Consider the following 20,253-nt stretch of genomic DNA (forward strand, 5'->3'; position numbering starts at 1 on the left):
TTGACTAATTTCTCTATCCACAGCTGCTGACCGACTAGCTAATTTCTTCCAGCATATCTGTTGTTTGTCAGCTTAGACTAAGTATTTGGTCAATTGGCCTCATATCTCCTTTTGTAGGCCAATGTCAATTGTTTGCTTGCTAATGCACCTTGTGCAAGTGTACTCTGCTACAGGTGCCTTAAGACAGTGAAGGTATGGACTATATCATAGGATGCCAGTGAGGGATGTGCTGTACATGAGGGAGTTACAGACAGAATCGTGGAGTGCTTCAGTGACCAAGACCGGTAACCTAGGGTGGTGCCGCAGTAGAGTTGCTGCCGTACAGTGCTTACAGCGCCGGAGACCCGGGTTCGATCCCAACTACGGGTGCTGTCTGTACGGAGTTTGAATGCACTCCCCATGAACCCATGGGTTTTCCCCGAGATATGCAGTTTTCTCCCACACTCCATAGACATACAGATTTGCAGGTTAATTGGCTTGGTATAAATGTAAATTGTCCCCAGTGTGTGTAGAATGTGCAGGGATCGCTGGTCGGCGAGGACTCGGTGGGCTGAAGGGACTGTTTCCATGCTGTATCTCTAAACTAAACTAAACTAAATCAAAGTTGACAAAATGTGTAGGAAAGAACTGCAGATGCTGGTTTAAATCAAAGGTAGACACAAAATGCTGGAGTAACTCAGCAGGTCAGGCAGCATCTCAGGAAGCAGGGTGGTAAGAAGTGTAGTCAAGATAGCTACTACAAACATACTGACTCCCATAGCTGTCTTGACTATCTTGACATCAGGTGAGGCAGAGGTTCACTTGCACCTCCTTCAACCTCATCTACTGTATCCGCTGTTCCAGGTGTCAATTTCTCTGCATCGGCGAGACCAAGCGCAGGCTCTGTGATCATTTAACTGAACACCTCTGCTCAGTCCGTCTTAACCTACCTGATTTCCCGGTGGCCCAGCACTTCAACTCCCCCTCCCATTCTCAATCTGACCTTTCTGTCCTGGGCCTCCTCCATAGACAGAGTGAGGCCCAGTGCAAATTGGAAGAACACCATCTTATATTTTGCTTGGGTAGTTTACACCCCAGCTGTATGAACATTGACTTCTCTAACTTCAGATAGCCCTTGCATTCACTCTCCAACCCCTTCCCCTTCCCAGTTCTCCCACTAGTCTTACTGTGTCCAACTACATTCTATATCTGTCCCACACCTCCCCTGATGTCAGTCTGAGGAAGGGTCTCGACCCGCAACGTCGCACATCCCTTCTCTCTAGAGATGCTGCCTGTCCCAATGAGTCACTCCAGAATTTTGTGTCAACCTTAAATCAGGGTTGACTTGGGTATCAGAGTGAGACAATGTTGGTCATGGTGTTTAATTGGTTCTGTGTTGCTCCAGGTGGGCGAAGGGCGGCCAGGTGTTGCGGGGAGTGCAGGGTGACACCTATGAGACGGTGGTGGACTACACCTTCTTCACAGAGCCCGTGTCGTGCGCTGTGTCCAACCCGCTGGGAAGCACCAACATCAGCAGGACTGCCGACGTCTACTGTAAGAACCTCCTGCCTTATTGTTCCTCAGACCCAGACCCTCACCACGCCCCAGCTCTCCGTTCCCTCATTTCCCTTCATAACCTCCCGCACTTGGTATTCATCCCGGCTTCCCACTAATCCCCGCTCTCCCAACAATCACCAACAACTTCTCCTGGACCACCCACATTGAAGCAACGACCAAGAAAGCACACCAACGTCTCGACTTCCTTCGAAGGCTTGGTAAGTTCAGCATGTCCCCAACAACTCTCACCAACTTCTACAGATGCATCACAGAAAGCATTTTATCAGGATGCATCACAGCTTGGCTTGGGAACAGCTCCATCCAAGACCGCAAGAAATTGCAGCAAATTGTGGACGCAGCCCAGACCATCACACAAACCAACCTCCCTTCCATTGTCTCCATTTATACCTCACGCTGCCTCGGCAAGGCCAGCAGCATAATCAAGCACGAGTCGCACCCTGGCCACTCCCTCCTCTCCCCTCTCCCATCAGGCAAAAGGTATAGAATTGTGAAAACGTACACCTCCAGATTCAGCGACAGTTTCTTCCCAGCTGTTACCAGGCAACTGAATCATCCTACCACAACCAGAGAGCAGTGCTGAACTACTATCTACCTCACTGGTGACCCTCGGACTATCCTTGATTGGACTTTGCTGGCTTTATCTTGCATTAAACGTTATTCCCTTATCATGTATCCATACAGTGCAAAAGGCTCGATTGTAATCATGTCTTTCTGCAGATTGAATAGCACGCAACAAAAGCTTTTCACTGTATCTCGGTACACGTGACAATAAACTAAACTGAACTGATCTCAGCACAAAACCCAGTCTCTCCCACATCTCATCATTTTCACCATTGCCAGGAACTCTGAGTTCTCCTGCATCTCATTTACAGCTCAATGATTCAATTCAATGATTCAGTGATATATTATTGCTTTGTGCTTGCATGCAACCTGGTAAATCATACAGCGGACCTCACCTCGGCAGTACACATGTGATGCCACATGCCTGGCACCGACAAAGTCACTAAAGTTCACCGAACATCCCTGTTTGCCACCGCACGTATCATCAGCCCACCTCCCCGTTCCCACCTCCACCGCGTCCCCCATCACCCTCAGTGGTCCCACACCGTGTCCCCCCATTGCTCCCAACAGCCCCCTACCATTGTGTCGATGCTCCACCTCGCTCTTGGGTCCCTCCTCACTCTGGGCGACATGGGTCCCTTCGACACCGGTGGCTCGGGGCCAAGACCAGAGTCGGCTACGGTGAGCTGGACCTGCTTTACCGGGAGTTCTCTCTAACTCCGTGATCACTGCGATATTATCCCTTGTCACAGCTCCCAGTCTGGTCTACTTTTTCAACGGCCAGTTACTCAGTCAAGGTCACGAACCATCAGAGGCACTTTAAATGCCCCATCTATTAATCATGACCATTCTCCCAACTGCTCCGTAAATCACCCAACTCCCCCCTCACTCACCCAACCCCCCCCCCTCACCCAACCCCCCCCTCACTCACCCAACCCTCCCCCACTCACCCAACCCCCCCTCACTCACCCAACCCCCCCCCACTCACCCAACCCCCCCCCCACTCACCCAACCCCCCCCACTCACCCAACCCCCCCCCTCACTCACCCAACCCCCCCCCCCACTCACCCAACCCCCCCTCCTCACCCAACCCCCCCCACTCCACCCACCCCCCCCCCCCCCCTCACCCAACCCCCCCCTCACTCACCCAACCCCCCCTCACACCCAAACCCCCCCTCACTCACCCCAACCCCCCCCTCACTCACCCCACCCCCCTCACCCAACCCCCCCCACTCACAACCCCCCCCCCTCACTCACCCCAACCCCCCCTCACTCACCCCACCCCCTCCCACTCACCCAACCCCCCCCCACTCACCCAACCCCCCCCACTCACCCACCCCTCCCCCACTCACCCACCCCCCCCACTCACCCAACCCCCCCCCCACTCACCCCCCCCCTCACTCACCCAACCCCCCCCCCTCACCCAACCCCCCCTCCCCCTCACTCACCCAACCCCCCCCCTCACCCAAACCCCCCTCACTCACCCAACCCCCCCTCACTCACCCAACCCCCCCCCACTCACCCAACCCCCCCCACTCACCCACCAACCCCCCCACCCCCCCACCCCCCCCCCCCTCACCACCCCCCCCCCTCACTCCCACCCCAACCCCCCTCCCACTCACCCAACCATGACCCCCCCCACTCACCCAACCCCCCCCCTCATCCCACCCCCCCCCCTCCCCCCTCTCACCCACCCACCCAACCCCCCCCCTCACTCACCCAACCCCCCCTCCCACCTCACCCACCCCCCCCCCACTCACCCACCCCCCCTCACCCAACCCCCCCACTCACCCAAACCCCCCCCACTCACCCACCCCCCCCCCTCACTCACCCAACCCCCCCCTCACTCACCCAAACCCCCCCTCACTCAACCAACCCCCCCCCCACTCACCCAACCCCCCCCCTCACCCAACCCCCCCCCACTCACCCAACCCCCCTCACTCACCCAACCCCCTCCCACCCCCAACCCCCCCCTCACTCACTCACCCAACCCCCCCCTCACTCCCACCCCCCCCCCTCACCCACCCCACCCACCCACCCCCCCCACTCACCCCCCCCCCTCACTCCCCACCCCCCACTCACCCACCCCCCCCCCCCACAACCCACCCCCCCCCCCACTCACCCACCCAACCCCCCCACTCACTCACCACTCACCCAACCCCCCCCCCACTCACCCCAACCCCCCCCACTCACCCAACCCCCCCCCACTCCCCAACCCCCCCTCACCCAACCCCCCCCCCCCTCACCCAACCCCCCCCACTCACCCAACCCCCCCCACTCACACCTCACCCCAACCCCCCCTCACTCCAAACCCCCCCCCCCCACCCCCACTCACCCAACCCCCCCCCACTCACCCAACCCCCCTCACCTCACCCAACCCCCCCCCACTCACCCAACCCCCCCCCCCCTCACCCAACCCCCCCCCCTCACTCACCCACCCCCCCCTCCCACTCACCCAACCCCCTCCCCACTCACCCAACCCCCCCCCCACTCACCCAAACCCCCCCCCCACTCACCCAACCCCCCCTCACTCACCCAACCCCCCCCCCCCCACTCACCCAACCCCCCCCCCACTCACCCAACCCCCCCCTCACTCACCCCCCCCCCCCCCTCACTCACTCACCCCCCCCCACTCACCCAACCCCCCCCCACTCCACCCCCCCCCCCCAACCCCCCCCCCCCACCCAACCCCCCCCCACTCACTCACCCAACCCCCCCTCACTCACCCAACCCCCCCCCACTCACCCAACCCCCCCCCTCACTCACCCACCCCCCCCCCACCACTCACCCAACCCCCCCCCCACTCACCCAACCCCCCCCACCCCCCTCACTCACCCAACCCATCCTCACTCACCCAACCCCCCCTCACTCACCCAACCCCCCCTCACTCGCCCAACCCCCCCCCCCTCAATCACAATCACTTAGGTCTAGTCATTACCCAGTCATTCCCAGACTCTCAATCATCTCAGCATGGAAACTGGCCCTTCAGCCCACCTAGTCCATGCCAGCCAGTGGTCACCCATACACTAGTTCTATCCTACACGTTAGGGACAATTTGTAGAAGCCAATTGACCTACAAACCTGCATGCCTTCGGGATGTGCGGGAAAGCCCACGCAGTCACGGGGAGAACGTACAAACTCTGTACAGACAGCACCCATAGCGAGGATTGAACCCGGGTCTCAGGCAGTGTGAGGCAGCAACTTTACTGCTGCGCCACTGTGCCACTTTCCAAGTCATTCAACTCACAGTCAAGGACCTCTAAATTCCTAGACGTTCCCAATCACCCAGCCATTTGCTTTTGGTGAAACTCTCTGATTCTACCAACACCCACTCACACTGCATCTCCTAGTCATTCCCAATTTCCCAGCAATGAGATAATCTGATGGCCCAAAGAGTGGCACGGTGGTGCAGCGGTAGAGTTGCTACCCTACAGCGCCAGAAACCCAGGTGCAATCCTGACTACAGGTGCTGTCTGTACGGAGTTTGTACGTTTTCCCTGTGACTGCATGGGTTTTCTCCAGATGCTCCGGTTTACTCCCACACTCCAAAGACGTACAGGTTTGTCGGCTAATTGACTTGTTAAAATTGTAAAATAGCTCCCAGCGTGTGTAGGATCGTGTCAGTGTGCGGGGATCGCTGGTGGGCCGAAGGGCCTGTTTCCGCGCTGTATGTCTAAACTAAACTGAACAAAAATTGTCGGTCATCATAACCTTCCACACAGTTATTCCACCGGTCTGCATGTCAGTTGCGAACTTAATTTTTCTGCCAACTCACAAGGGCAGCTGGGGTGCCAGCTCTAATCCCTGGTGGAACTCCCACAAGTCACAGGCATCTGATGAGAGAATATCATCCCTCTCCTACCAGCCTCTGTCTCCCATTGTCAAGTCAATTTTGGATCCAATTTACCAGCTTGCCCTGAATCCCAAGAACCCTAACCTTTACAATTCCCTCCATTTTCCCCCCACTTATTTCCTCTGTATGGGTGGGTCCGTATCTATCAGTCTTTCCCTTTTAGTCCATCTTGAAAAGGAGAACCAAATCACTATCCACTTATCAACTGTTACTTCACCGTTGGCCAGCAAAGGAAATCAGAGCCAGCGCTCCAGCAGACATCACCCTGGCCTCCTATAACAGCTTAGGATAAACCTCACCTGGCCCTGGGGAATGATTCACCTTCAATGCATGAGGCCATCAAGTATCTCTTCTTTATTTATGAAGATGTGCATTAAAATTTCACGAACCCTTCATTTAATACTACAAACTCTCATTCTGAAGAAGAGTTCTGATGTGAAATGTCACCTATTCCTTTTGTCCAGAGATGCTGCCTGGGCTACAGCAGCATTCTGTGACTATCTTCGGTGTAAACCAGGATCTGCAGGATTTGTATACCTTCTGCAGTTCCATCATCCACACCAGCTACATATGTTTATTTCCCTTGTGAATACCAACTAAAAGTATTCAATAGGACTTCACCCATACCTTCTGACCCCGCTCACGGATTGCTCCTGTAGCCCTCAGTGGGCCTTTCTTTTCCCTGGTTATTATTTACCTTTTAAAAAAACTCAAAGAACACTTAATCCTGTCTGACAGTTCTTTTCGTGTGACCCTCTTCCCCTTCCTAATGTCCTTTTTAAGCGTAACCCTGCACAGTTTATTTTCTTGGCAGGCTTCCCCTATTTTTAATACCCTGAATCTGCTACCTGTATATGCTTGATTTAGATGAGTTTAGTTTCATTTTGAGATGCAGCACTGAAACAGTCACTTTAGCCCACGGTCCACGCCGACCAGCGATCCTCACACACTTACACTGCCCTTCACACACTAGGAACAATTTACATTCACACCAAACCAATTAACCTACAAACCTGTATGTCTTTGGAGTGAGGGAGGAAACTGAAGATCTCGGAGAAAATCCCACAAGGGGAGAACGTACAAACTCTGCACAGACAGCGCCCATAGTTGGAATCGAACCCATGCCTCTGGCGCTGTAAGGCAGCAACTCTACCTCTGAGCCACTGTGCTGTCCATTCTCATTACCCAACCCTCAATATCCCTCGGCAACCAGGGCTCCCTGAACATGTTACCCTTGGCTTTCACCCTTACGGGAACACGTTGACCTTTCATTCTCGCTATATCTCCTTTGAATGCTACCCAGTCTGCAGACATAGACAGACCTGCAATTGATGCTTCCAGTCTACATTTGTCGTGTCTTATTTTAATGAAATTGGTGTTCCCACACTTTAAGACCTTTATTCCTGGTGGATCCAGATCTTTCTCCGTAACTATCTCCTACATGGTCCACACTGACCAACTACATTCCCCAAGGTAAGTGTAGGAAGGAACTGCAGACGCTGGTTTACACCGAAGATAGACACTAAATGCTGGATTAACTCAGCGGGTCAGGCAGCATCTCTGGATAGGAGGAATGGGTGACATTTCGGGACAAGACCCTTCTTCAGACTGAGCATGAAAGCTATCTGAAGAAGGGTCTCGACCCGAAACATCACCCATTCCTTCGATCCAGAGATGCTGCCTGACCCACTGAATTACTCCAGCATTTTGTGTCTCTCTTCTATTCCCCAAGGAAAAGTGGAGTAGGTCTCCTTCCCGCGATGGTCCAGCTAAATTCTGTGTCTAAAAGCTAAAAGCTTTCCTGGATACAGCCTCTAATCTTCTGCCCCCTCTGAGCCTCTTGTGTTAAGGCAATCCCAGTTAATATCAGAGATGTTGAAATCCCCCTATACAATAACTTTGTATTACATCTCTCTCCTATTTCCCTTTAAACCTTCCTCTGTTGCTCATCAAATCTGTAATTTAACACCGTTTAGCAAATTGTTTCATCTTTTTGTTCCTGATCGCCATCCATAAGGCTTCATTTAAGGAGCCTTTGAAGATATCCTCCTTCAATATTGTTCCTTGACCAACCTTGCAATGCCACCCCTTCTTTAACCCCTTCCCCGCCCTCTAGCCTGAAGATCCTCTTCCCCAGAATACTGAGTTGCCAGACTTTCAACCGCCTGGCAATGCTATTGTAACCCTACTGTTAATTAAAACTTTACATTCATCCACCTTACTGGTTCGACTCTTTGCATTAGTTTAGCTTTAGAGGTACAGCATGGAAACAGGCCCTTCAGCCACTGAGTCATTGCCGACTAGTTCTGACCTACCCACCAGGGACAATTTATAGAAGCCACTCAACCTACACACCTGCACGTCTTTGGAATGTGGGAGGAAACAAGAGAATCTGAATAAAACCCACGTGGTCACAGGGAGAAAGTACAAGCTCCATACAGAGAGCATCGATAGTCAGGATAGTAACTCTACCACTGCGCACTTGTGCCGAGATTACATTTAAGATAGATGCAATTTACCTTTATATTCCCCTCGTGTATATTTACCTGCTTGGCCTCCCTACTGGGCATTTTCTCCTCCAGGTGACTACCTCTCCTTACCCGAACATGTACTTTGAGTTCCTTTCCCTTGCCAACTGAATTTAAACCTCCTCCTTCAGAACCAGAAACCCTCCTCACAAGGGATGTTAGTCCTGTCCTGGTTCTGGTGCAACCAGTCCCTCTTGTACAGGTGCCACCTTCCCCAGAAATAGTCAAAATGATCCAGGTACCTAAAGCCCATCTCCCTGCACCTTCAACTGACCTATCCTTTCATTCTAATACTCACCAGTTCATGGCCCCATATGCAATCCATAGGTTAAAAGGCGCAGCGATAGAGCTACTGCCTTGCAGCGCCAGGGCCCGGGTTCGATCCTGACTGCGGGTGCCGTCTGTACTGAGTTTGTACATTTTCCCTGTGACCTGCGTAGGTTTTCTCCGAGACCTTCGGTTTCCTCCCACACCCCAAAGACGTACAGGTTAATTGGCTTCGTCTAAATGTAAAAACAAAATTATCCATAGTGTATGTAGGGTAGTGTAAAATGTCGGTGCGGACTCGGTGGGCCAAAGGGCCTGTTTCCATGCTGTAACTCAAAACTAAACTAAACTAAACCAAACTTGAACTTTTGAGATACTGCTCTTCAAATGTCAACCAAGCTCCCCAATCTCATGGTGGAAGGCCTCATCCATTCTTCTACCTCTGTGATTTACACCACAGCATCAGTCTTCCTGCTTCCATTCACTTCTTCTCCCAACTCTCAGCCACTCCCAAACTCCCGACTCCTTTGAATTCCATCTCAATTTTTCAAACCGCAACCACATCAACGACCATAAATTCCCAAATTGCCAATGCCCATTCATTCCCAATCTTCCACCGCCCATTCATTCCCAATCTCCCACTGCCCATTCAATCCCAATCTTCCAACGCCCATTCATTCCCAACCTCCTAATTCCAATCACTTGCAGCCGCCTAATTCCCAGTCACTTCCAGTCTCACAAACCTCAGACCACCTCAGTGTCAGAAACCCCAGTCTCTTCCAGTCTCCCAGTTTCCCTACTTCAACCACCATTCTTTTAATTCCAGACACAATCAATTACCCAATTCCTTGTCACATAAGTTCATGTTCATAACTGATAGGAGTAGAAATAGGCCATTCGGCCCATTGTCTACTTAGCCATTCAATGATGGCTGATCTATCTCTCCTGCCTTCTCATCGCAACCCCTGACATCCATAGTAATCAAGAATCCATCTATCTCTGCCTCAAGAATATCCATTGACTTGGCCTCCACAGTCTTCTGTGGCAATGAATTCCACAGATTCACCACCCTCTGACTAAAATAATTCCTCCTCATCTCCTTCCTAAAAGAATGGCCTTTAATTCTGAGTATGACCTCTAGTCCTAGACTTTCCCACTAGTGGAAACATCTTCTCCACATCCACTCCATCTAATATCCCAATCCTGTTAGCCTATGTCTCCCAACTCCAAATCAGTCGCAACCTACCAACTTCCAGTCATTTCCTACATTCACGTGTCTCCACATTCATTTATTAGACTGCAAACTTACATTGCCATTCCATTTCTCATTTCACTCCTCTGAATCTTTGAAGGATTCATTTTTCTCTTTGCCCAACCTCATGCTGGAATGTTGATATATTATGTATCCAATTTCATTAGAAGCTCTTTGGTCTCACTCATAGAGTTATAGTCAACGAGTCACAGAGTCACAACTGTCGAACTGTTTCTTAAACGTCGGGATAGACCCAGCCTCAACTACCTCATCTGGCAGCTTGTTCCATACACCCACCACCTTTTGTGTGAAAAAGTTACCCCTCAGATTCCTATTAAATCTTTTCCCATTCATCAAACCTATGTCTTCTGGTCCTCGATTCACCTACTCTGGACAAGAGACTCTGTGCGTGTGCCCGATTTATTCCTCTCATGATTTTATACACCTCTATAAGATCACCCCTCATCCTCCAGCGCGCCCAGCATCCTCATCCTCGGCCTAAAGCTCAGACCCTCTAGTCCTGGCAATATTCTCATAAATCTTCTCTGTACTGTTTGCAGCTAAACAACATCTTTCCTACGCATTCCTGCAACGCCACACTTTAATTGTTGGTGTTGGCCTCTGGTGAAGGATCTCACTCCTCAGTGGATGGGATATTTATTGTGACATGTGTCTAGGCACAGGGAGATTCTTTGTGCACACCCAAGGTATACAAACCAAGTTAACCCATCGACACGAGTCCCATCTGCCCATGTTTGCCCCATAGTGTTCTAAACCTTTCCTATCCATTAAAGCTGGATTACAGCATTGATGTAAGATTGTGACTGGATGCCATAACGCAGCAGAACAAGAAACAACATTCTCACCTTGGACGGAAAATGTGACAGGTTCACATTGTACTCCAGAGGTTGAGCAAGGACAGGAATAGGCTGAGTAGACTCGCTGCATCTCTTGCCCGGAGTAGGGCAATCAAGAACCAGAGGGCATGGGTTTCAGGTGAGGGGTAAAAGATTTAATAGGAACCTGAGGGCTAACCCTTTCACACAGAGGGTGGTGGAATGAGCTGCTGGAGGTAGGTAGACAAAAATGCTGGAGAAACTCAGCGGGTGCAGCAGCATCTATGGAGCGAAGGACGTTTCGGGACGAAACGTTGCCTATTTCCTTCGCCAGTTTCTCCAGCATTTTTGTCTACCTTCGATTTTCCAGCATCTGCAGGTCTTTCTTAAACAAACTGCTGGAGGAGATAGTTGAGGCAGATAGTATTGCAACGTTTAAGAAACATTTAGACTGGTACATGGATTGGGCAGTTTAGGGGGATACGGACCAAACGCAGGCAACGGTGGCTTGTGGAGATGGGACATGTTGGTCGGTGTGGGTAAGTTGGGCTGATGGGCCTGGTTCCAAGCTGTACGACTCTGTGATTCTATGACTATGAGTATTGTCACAGTCCTGTCTTTCAGATATGCTGTAAATTGAGGCTTTAACAAAGTTTTAGTATTTTAAAGAAGAACAGAGTTAAGAGTGTTTTATTGCCATATGTCCCGATATGGAACAATGAAATTACTACAGTTTTCAGGCTCCTGTACCTTCTTCCCAATGGCAGGGGTGAAAATGAGTGTGTGACCATGTTGGTGTGGGTCTGATGATGCTGGCTGCCTTTCTGAGGCATTGACTCTTTGATAGTGGGAAGGTCAGTACAGAATAGGCAAAGCTGGCATCTAGGCCAACATTGACCCTTCAAACAGATGACTTAGTCATTAGTAAAACTAGCCCACCATTCACCATCTCTCACACCTCGTCTCCCTCCCTCTCTCTCTCTCTCTCTCTCTCCGCCTGTGCAGTCGGACCCCGGCTGACCTCCGAACCCCAATCGCTGGCCGTGGACCTGGGGTCAAGTGGTGTCTTCAACTGTGCCTGGATGGGAAACCCATCTCTCACCATCGTGTGGATGAAGCGAGGTTCTGGTGTGGTGAGTATGGGGCATGGCTTCAGTTAGTTGTGGGCTCCTCTCCTCACCTCACCCACCCACCCACTCCACTGGCTAAGCGGGGCCATGGGCTCAATGTGGACTTTACAAACAGGCCCACGAAGGGCATCCACTGCCGCATTCCACTACCATTGGAATTAGTTTAGTTTAGAGATACAGCGTGGAAACGGGCCCTTCAGCCCACTGAGTCCGCGCCGACCAGCGATCACCCGTTCACACTAGTTACCCCACTTTCTCATCCATTCCCAACACCAGGAGCAATCTACAGAAGCCAATGAAACTACAATGAACCTGTCCGTGGGACGTGGGAGGAAAACGGAGCACCCGGAGGAAACCCCCACGGTCACAGGGTGATCGTGCAAACTCCACACGGTGAGAACCCGATGTTAAAATTGAACCTACATCTCTGGTGAAGTGGGGCAGCATGGTGGTGCAATGGTAGAGTTGCTGCCTAACAGCGCCAGAGACCCGGGTTCAATCCTGACTACGGGTGCTTGTCTGTACGGAGTTTGTACGTTCTCCCCGTGACCTGTGTGGGTCCAGGAAATCCCACACTCCCACACTCCAAAGACGTTTGTAAGTTAATTGGCTCGGTAAAATTGTAAATAGCCCCGAATTTGTTAGTGTGCGGGGCTCGTTGGTTGGCACAGACTTGGTGGGCCGAATGGCCTGTTTCTGCATTGTATCTATAAACTAAACTAAACGAGACTGCAGGTGTAACGTTAACATATTGCAGAGGAAGTTCACCAGCACTCTCTCAGGGACAATTTGGGAAAACTCACATTCTGGTTTTGCTCTCATCCCTGGAATTAATAATGTTCAGGGATATTATTTAGGTGGAGATTGATAGATTCTTGATTAGTAAAAGTGTCAGGAGTTATGGGCAGGAGAATGGGGTTAGGAGGGAGAGATAGATCAGCCATGACTGAATGATGGAGTAGACTTGATGGGCTGAATGGCCTAATTCTGCTACTGGAAGTTATGACCTTATGAAGGTCAGGCAGCCTCACTGGAGAACATGGATAGATTATGTTTCGGGTTGGGACCCTTCTTCAGACTGAAGAAATGTACCGACCCAAAACATCATCAATCAAAGAGAGGGCCAAGTTAGATTTGAGAGGGCAATGGAGAGGACAAGGTGGGGGTTCCCTGAAAGGGCCATGACATTAACCCCTCAGTGTCAGTGAGGGGGTGATTGTAAGTCCCGTGAAGAGCGAGCACAGTGTGTGGGATTGAGTGTGGGGCTGTCTTCCACTCCCACTGAGGCAAGCTGGGTCTGACTGAAACTGGACTCCATCTGTGAGGTGCCCGACCATGGGTGAGAAAGTAGACCACGGCAGAATGGTATACACTTGGGGCACCAAATTACAGCTGGTAAGATGAATTATCAGAACACATCCCCACCCTCCTTCCAAGTGTGTGGATATTGGGAATGAGAGAGTGTGAGAGAGTGTGGATGTTGGGAATGAGATTGTGGAAATTGGGAATGAGAGTGTTGTTATTAGGAATCAGAGAGTGTGGATATTGGGAATGCGAGATTGTGAACATTGGGAATGAGAGAGTGTGAATATTGGGAATGCCAAGTGTCTATATTGGGAATGAGAGAGTTGGATATTGGGAATGAGATTGTGGATATTGGGAATGAGAGAGTATGGATAACCGGACCTGTGGCCATGACCTTACTCAGTAGCATACTAGGGTTGATGGGCCGAGTGGCTTCTATTGCTTATCTTGTGGTGGTCTCATTGCACTCACTGCCCTGGTCCTCAGTCATTGCTGAGATGGTGACCTGGGTTGGGAGGGGTGGGGTGGGGAAGGTGGACAATGACCTACAAGCCTGAAACAAGAGGTCAGCATGGTGGCGCAGCGGTGGATCTACTGCCTTAGATCACCAGACATCTGGGTTCGATCCTGACCAAGGGTGCTGTCTGTACGGAGTTTGTACGTTCTCCCCTTGACCTGCGTGGGTTTTTTTTTGGGATCTCCTGTTTCCTCCCACACTCCAAATACGTACAGGTTTGTAGGTTAATTGGCTTGGTATAAATGTAAATTTTCCCTAGTGTGTGTGTAAGGCAGTATTAATGTGCGGGGATCGCTGGTCGGTGAGGACTAGGTGGGCCGAAGGGCCTGCTCCCGTGCTGTATCTCTAAACTGAAAGGTAATGAAGTGGCGATGTCCTCTAATGTGTCTGCCCTCTCGTCCCGCTCCTGCAGGTTCTCAGCAATGATAACATCATGACCCTGAAGGCCGTCACCCAGGAGGATGCTGGGAAGTACGTCTGCCGGGCTGTCGTGCCGCGAGTTGGTGCCGGCGAGAGGGAGGTCAGCCTGACCGTTAATGGTAAAACACTCCACTCTTCACAATGTACCGTGCGGGGGCTACTGAGTCTCACTGTGACTCACGCACACACACTGACACACACACTCACACACACACACTCACACACACTCACACACACTCACACACACACACACACACACACACACTGTCACACACACACACACACACACACACACACACACACACACACACACACACACACACACACACACACACACTGACACACACACACTGACACACACCACACACACACTGACACACACACCGTCACACACACAGACACACTCACACACACACACACTGTCACATATTGTCACACAGTGTTAAACACACAGTGACACATACACACTGTCACAGTGTTGTACTTCCGGTGGCACTGGTGCCACACCTCCACCTACAGCACATCTTTTTGTTTTTTTTTTTTACTTACATGTTAAAGTGTCGTTTTTACACACGGTGCACACACACTCACACACACACCGACACACAGACACACACGACTACACATTCGACACACACACTCGCACACACCTGTCCTCCACCCACCACAGCACACACACCTACACACACATTGGCGCACCTTTCCTGCCGGGACGACCGGACTCACAGCAGCGGCACAGCGCTGGAACACGCAGGGCTGGCACCTTACACGCCGTCTGGAGCACACTGGACCTCTGCACACACATCATGGAGCTGCACGCGGAGCTCACACACACGGCTGATGGACAGCACGGGGTCCTGACACACCCGGCTCGACCTGACACGGGAGCTGCACTCCGACACACACGGCTGTCATAAGGTCACCGCTGACAAAGGTTCACACATACGGCGTCGGCGTTCCACCAGCCCGGCGTATTGAACATCCCACCACAGTGATAAACACACAGTGACACATACATATTGTCACAGTGATACAGTCACACACCATCACACAATGACACACACACAGTGACAAACACAGTGACATGCACACACACACAGTGACACATTCATACACCATCACACAATGACACACATACACACAGTCACATAGTGATGTACACACACACACATACACACACATATGCACAGTCACAGTGATATACACACAGTCACATAGTGATGTACACACACACATACACACACACATATGCACAGTCACAGTGATATACACGCACCGTGCCACACACAAACACACAAACTCAGTAACGTACTCACAGAGACATGCAGAAACACACTCAATGACCCGCACAAATACATCCACATGCATACACAGACATGTAGGCACGCAGGGACACACACACACAGTGTATGATCACAATCACATGCAATCACGTAAACAATCATATATAAATATGCACAGTAGTCTGCACAGTTTAATTTAGTTTAGAGATGCGGACAGTGCGGAAACAAGCCCTTCGGCCCACCAAGTCTGTGCAGACTAGCGATCCCCGCAGACTAACATTATCCTACACACACGAAGGACAATTGACATTTATACAAAGCCAATTAACCTACAAACCTGCACGCTTTGGAGTGTGGGAGGAAACTGGAGTTCCCTGGGAAGACTCACATGGTCACGGGGAGAAGGTATAAACTCCGTACAGACAGCGCGCATAGTCAGGATCGAACCCGGCTCGCTAAAGGGCCGGTCCCACCAGCATGCGACTGCATGCGGCGAGCGCGAACTGACGTGGTCACTTGAGCCGTAAGGCCTCGCGGGGCCGGTCCCACTTTGATCGCCGGAGCCATATGGAGTTGTGCGGGGCTGGTCCGGGCAACGCGCGGGGCTATGAAAAACTGACACTGTCCAAAAATCCCGTGCGGCAACGGCCTGTTGGCACGCAGCCGCATTGAGGCCGTACGCAGCGCCTCGATGGGCGTACACAGCGTCTCGACACCGCACGCAGCGTCTGGACGCCGTATGCAGCACCTTGACGGCGTAGCCTAGCGCGAGGCGTTGCGCGATGACGTCACCGCCCAGCATGCCGTTGCGTGATGACGTAACTGCCCGACGGCGTGCGACGTCCAAATTCAGTCGGCCCGCCTCCTGCCCAGTGATTGGTGAGTATGATGTCGAGACCAGCCCCGCACAACTTAAGACCCCTCCGCGGTTGGAAGTGGGACCGGCCCCGCGAGGCCGTACGCCTCAAGCCACCACGTTTGGTCGTGCTCGCTGCATGCAGTCGCATGCTGGTGGGACAGGCCCTTAGCTGTGCCGCTGCACCACCGTAACACCATATTTGCATATACAGTGGCTTGCAAAAGTATTCATACCCCTTGAACTTTTCCACATTTTGTCACGTTACAACCACAAGTCTTGCCAGAGATTCTCTGTGTCTCTGTGAAGCGATGACTAGTGCGGTTTCTACCTGTGATCCCACAGTGGCTCTCTTCCCCAACGTGCTTCTGGTCCAGTATTAGTTTGCAGGAGCAGTAAGGCAACATCAGACCACTTCTATCTGATGTGTCGGACGGAATTACAGATGCTGGTTTAAACAGAAGATAAGCACAAAAGGATGGAGTAACTCAGCGGGTCAGGCAGCATCTCTGGAGAAAAGGAGTAGGTGACATTTCAGGTCGAGACCCTTCTTCAGTGAGATTCAGGGGATAGAGAGATATAGTAGGTGACATAGAGAGATATAGAACAAATGAATGAAAGATATGCAAAACAGTAATGATGATAAAGAAAACAGGCCATTGGTCGCCATGTGCTAGGTGAAAACAAGTCATAGACAATGAGACTCAACATGACTTCTTTGAAACTAGAACAGCGACTTGGGTGGGGGAGGGATGGAGAGAGGGGGGATGCAAGGGTTACTTGTAATTAGAGAAATCAATATTCTGGGTTGTAAGCTGCCCAAGCGAAATATCACTTCTATCAGATGCTAGGCCATTTGAGGCCAAGCCCAAATATTTTTCTTGAAGGAAGATAAAAGCAAAGTTTCACAGTTCAGATTGATTTTAAATGAAGTCTGGAAAGGTAATTAGGTTCTCGTGGAACAAAATGCCCAGAGTAGGGGAAACGAGAACGAGAGGACATACATTACTATTAAAGCACAAAGTACGTGCTATAACACTAGGATGAGCACTCAACCAAGAAAACCAAACCTAATGCCAAAGAAGTATCTGAACTGCCTGTACACATTCATGCTGTAGCTTGTTTCCACGCTGTATGAAGGGAGAAAAAATTAATAGGAACCAGAGGGGTTCATTTTACACAGAGGGTGGTGGGTGTACGGAACGACTTGCCAGAGGAGGTAGTTGAGGCTGGTACTATTGCAATGTTTAAGAAACATTTAGACAGGTTCATGGATAGGATATGTTTAGAAGGATATGGGTCAAATGCAGGCAGGTGGGACTAGTGTAGATGGGACATATTGGTCGGTGTGGGCACGTTGGGCCGAGAGGCCTGTTTCCGCGCTGAATCACTCTGTGAGTCTATGACTCTGAAATAGCAAATCCTCATGAAGATTGAATGACATAAAATGCTGGAGTAACTCAGCGGGACATGCAGCATCTCTGGGGTGCTGGAATGAGTGATGTTTCAGGCCGAGACCTTTCTTCAGACTGAAAATCACGGGAAAGGGAAACGAGAGATGATGTAGAGAGATATAGTAGAAGAACAAATGAAAGATATGAAAAAAAGTAACGATGATAAAGGAAACAGCTGTTTGTTGGGTGAGAATGAGAAGCTGGTGCGACTTGGGTGGTGGGAGATGGTGAGAGAGGGAATGCCGGGATTACTTGAAGTTAGAGAAATCACTAATCACATCACTGGGCGGTAAGCTGCCCAAGCGAAATATGAGGTGCTGTTCCTCCAATTTGTGCTGGGCCTCACTCTGACAATGGAGGAGACTCAGGACAGAAAGGGAATGGGAAGGAGAGTTAAAGTGTTTAGCAACCGGCAGTACAGGTAGGCATTTACAGTTCCTTCCTATACATGAAGACTGAGTGAGTTTTGTTAATCCCGGCATAAGATTTTGTACTGAGCTGTAATCTCGTCAGCACTCCATGCCCTTCAACGGAATCCCTCTTGCTCCTCCCCAGCCATCAAGAGGTCTTCACTGCTGAAGTAGCTGAGCCCAGCTCGCCTATTGCACGTTCTGTGTGCAATTAGCCTTTAAAATATTCATTAAAATGCAAATTTATTTCAATTAGGCTTCTAATAAACAGCAATTACATTCAACATAATTATGTGCGGAGCTCGCCCTGATGTTAGTTGTTCATTGGGAAAGGGTGTATTACAAGCAGTGCTGGTTTGGATGAGTGGTCTAATGTAATAAAGTGCTTTGGTGGGTCGGATGTGTGATTTGTTTATGTTTCGGCTTTCAGGGCCTCCCATCATCTCCAGCACGCAGATGCAGCATGCCCTGCAGGGGAAGAAGGGCCAGATCAAGTGCTTCATTCGTAGTACACCTCCTCCCGACCGAATAGTGAGTGACTCGGCAACTCAGTGAAAGCAGCGGCATGCCGGCACTCCCTCCGCATATCCGCTGGTGGTGTTTTAACAAGGGTTTGAATGGGAACCCGAGGGGCAATGTTCGCATGCACAGGTTGGTGGGCGCATGTTACAAAACCACCAGAGGAGTAGATCGGGTGGATGCACATCGTCTCTTGCACAGAGTAGGGGAATCGAGAACCAGGAGACATAGGTTTAAGATGGGGGGGGAGAGATGGTTAATAGGAACTCTAAATTAAACTGAACTAAATAAAGGAAAACAAGGGGTAACTTTTTCACACAAAGGGTGAAAGGTGGAAAGTGAGGCAGGTTCCATCGCAATGTTTAAAGGGCCTGTCCCACTTGGGTCCCATTTGCGCGTCATTTACACAACATAATTTACGCATCAGGACGCACGCATGGTGCGCATTACGCGCGCCCGGTGCGTGGGGACGTACGCAGTGACGCGCGGTCGCGCTTGGGTCCCAGGAGTTTGTACAAAATCTCCGCGCGCCATCTGCGTGACATGCAAATGACGTCCAAGTGGGACAGGCCCTCAAGAAACATTTAGACAGTTACATGGATAGGGCAGATTTTGAGGGATATGGGCCAAATGCAGGCAAGTGGGACCAGTGTAGATGGGATATATTGGCCTGTGTGGGCAAGTTGGGCTGAAGGGCCTGTTTCCATGCGGTATCACTCTATAACTATGATGTTGCAAAAGGGTGATCTTATACATGTGTATAAAAAAACATGAGGAGAATAGAGAGGATGAATGCACAGTTTTTTACCCAGTGTAGGGGAATCACGAACCAGAGGATATAGGTTTGTGCACATGTTTGTAGTATATGGAGATGCGTGTGTGGTATCTATACTCTCTGGGCAGCTTGATTGTAACCATGTATATTTTCGCTGAGTGGATAGCATGCAACAGAGAAGATTTCCACTGTACCTCGTGACAATAATAAACTAAACTAAATTAAACCTAACTGAAGTTAACTAACTAAATATGAGAAAACCTCACAGATGTGAAGCGAGGAGCTCCGCTCTACTGACTGGGGTAAATGTAGACGCAATATATCACAGAACATTGCACAACACAAGATAGACACAAAAACCTGGAGTAACTCAGCGGGTCAGGCAGCATCTCTGGAGAGAAGGAATGGGTGACGTTTCAGGTCGAATTTTTCAGACTCGAACTGTCAGAGTCTGAAGAAGGGTGTCAACCCAAAACATCACAAGATTCTGGAGTAGTTCCTGAAGATTGGAGGGTAGCTAATGTAACTCCACTTTTTAAAAAGGGAGGGAGAGAGAGGCGACAGATAGCGCAATGGGCTAAGAGTTCGGCTGGCGACCGGAAGGTAGCCGGTTCAAATCCCGCTTGGAGTGCATACTGTCGTTGTGTCCTTGGGCAAGACACTTCACCCACCTTTGCCTGTAATGGAATGTACGGCGGCAGGCGCGGGCACACCGCGACGCCCTGTGTCT

The 20,253-nt window shown here is 50.7% G+C and overlaps 1 protein-coding gene across 2 annotated transcripts in view; it reads left to right on the forward strand.

Moving 5' to 3' along the window:
* The window catches only part of kirrel3a (kirre like nephrin family adhesion molecule 3a), a 764,091-nt gene that overhangs the window by 688,253 nt on the left and 55,585 nt on the right, over window positions 1–20,253 (forward strand). For both annotated transcript variants that reach the window (XM_055660891.1, XM_055660892.1), the window contains 4 exons: window positions 1,385–1,533; window positions 11,860–11,987; window positions 14,219–14,345; window positions 18,660–18,760. In XM_055660891.1, the coding sequence (XP_055516866.1) occupies window positions 1,385–1,533; window positions 11,860–11,987; window positions 14,219–14,345; window positions 18,660–18,760 (505 nt within the window). The remainder of the gene's footprint in view (window positions 1–1,384; window positions 1,534–11,859; window positions 11,988–14,218; window positions 14,346–18,659; window positions 18,761–20,253) is intronic.

This window comes from Leucoraja erinacea, chromosome 32 (genome assembly GCF_028641065.1).
Source record: "Leucoraja erinacea ecotype New England chromosome 32, Leri_hhj_1, whole genome shotgun sequence".
Taxonomy (NCBI): domain Eukaryota; kingdom Metazoa; phylum Chordata; class Chondrichthyes; order Rajiformes; family Rajidae; genus Leucoraja; species Leucoraja erinaceus.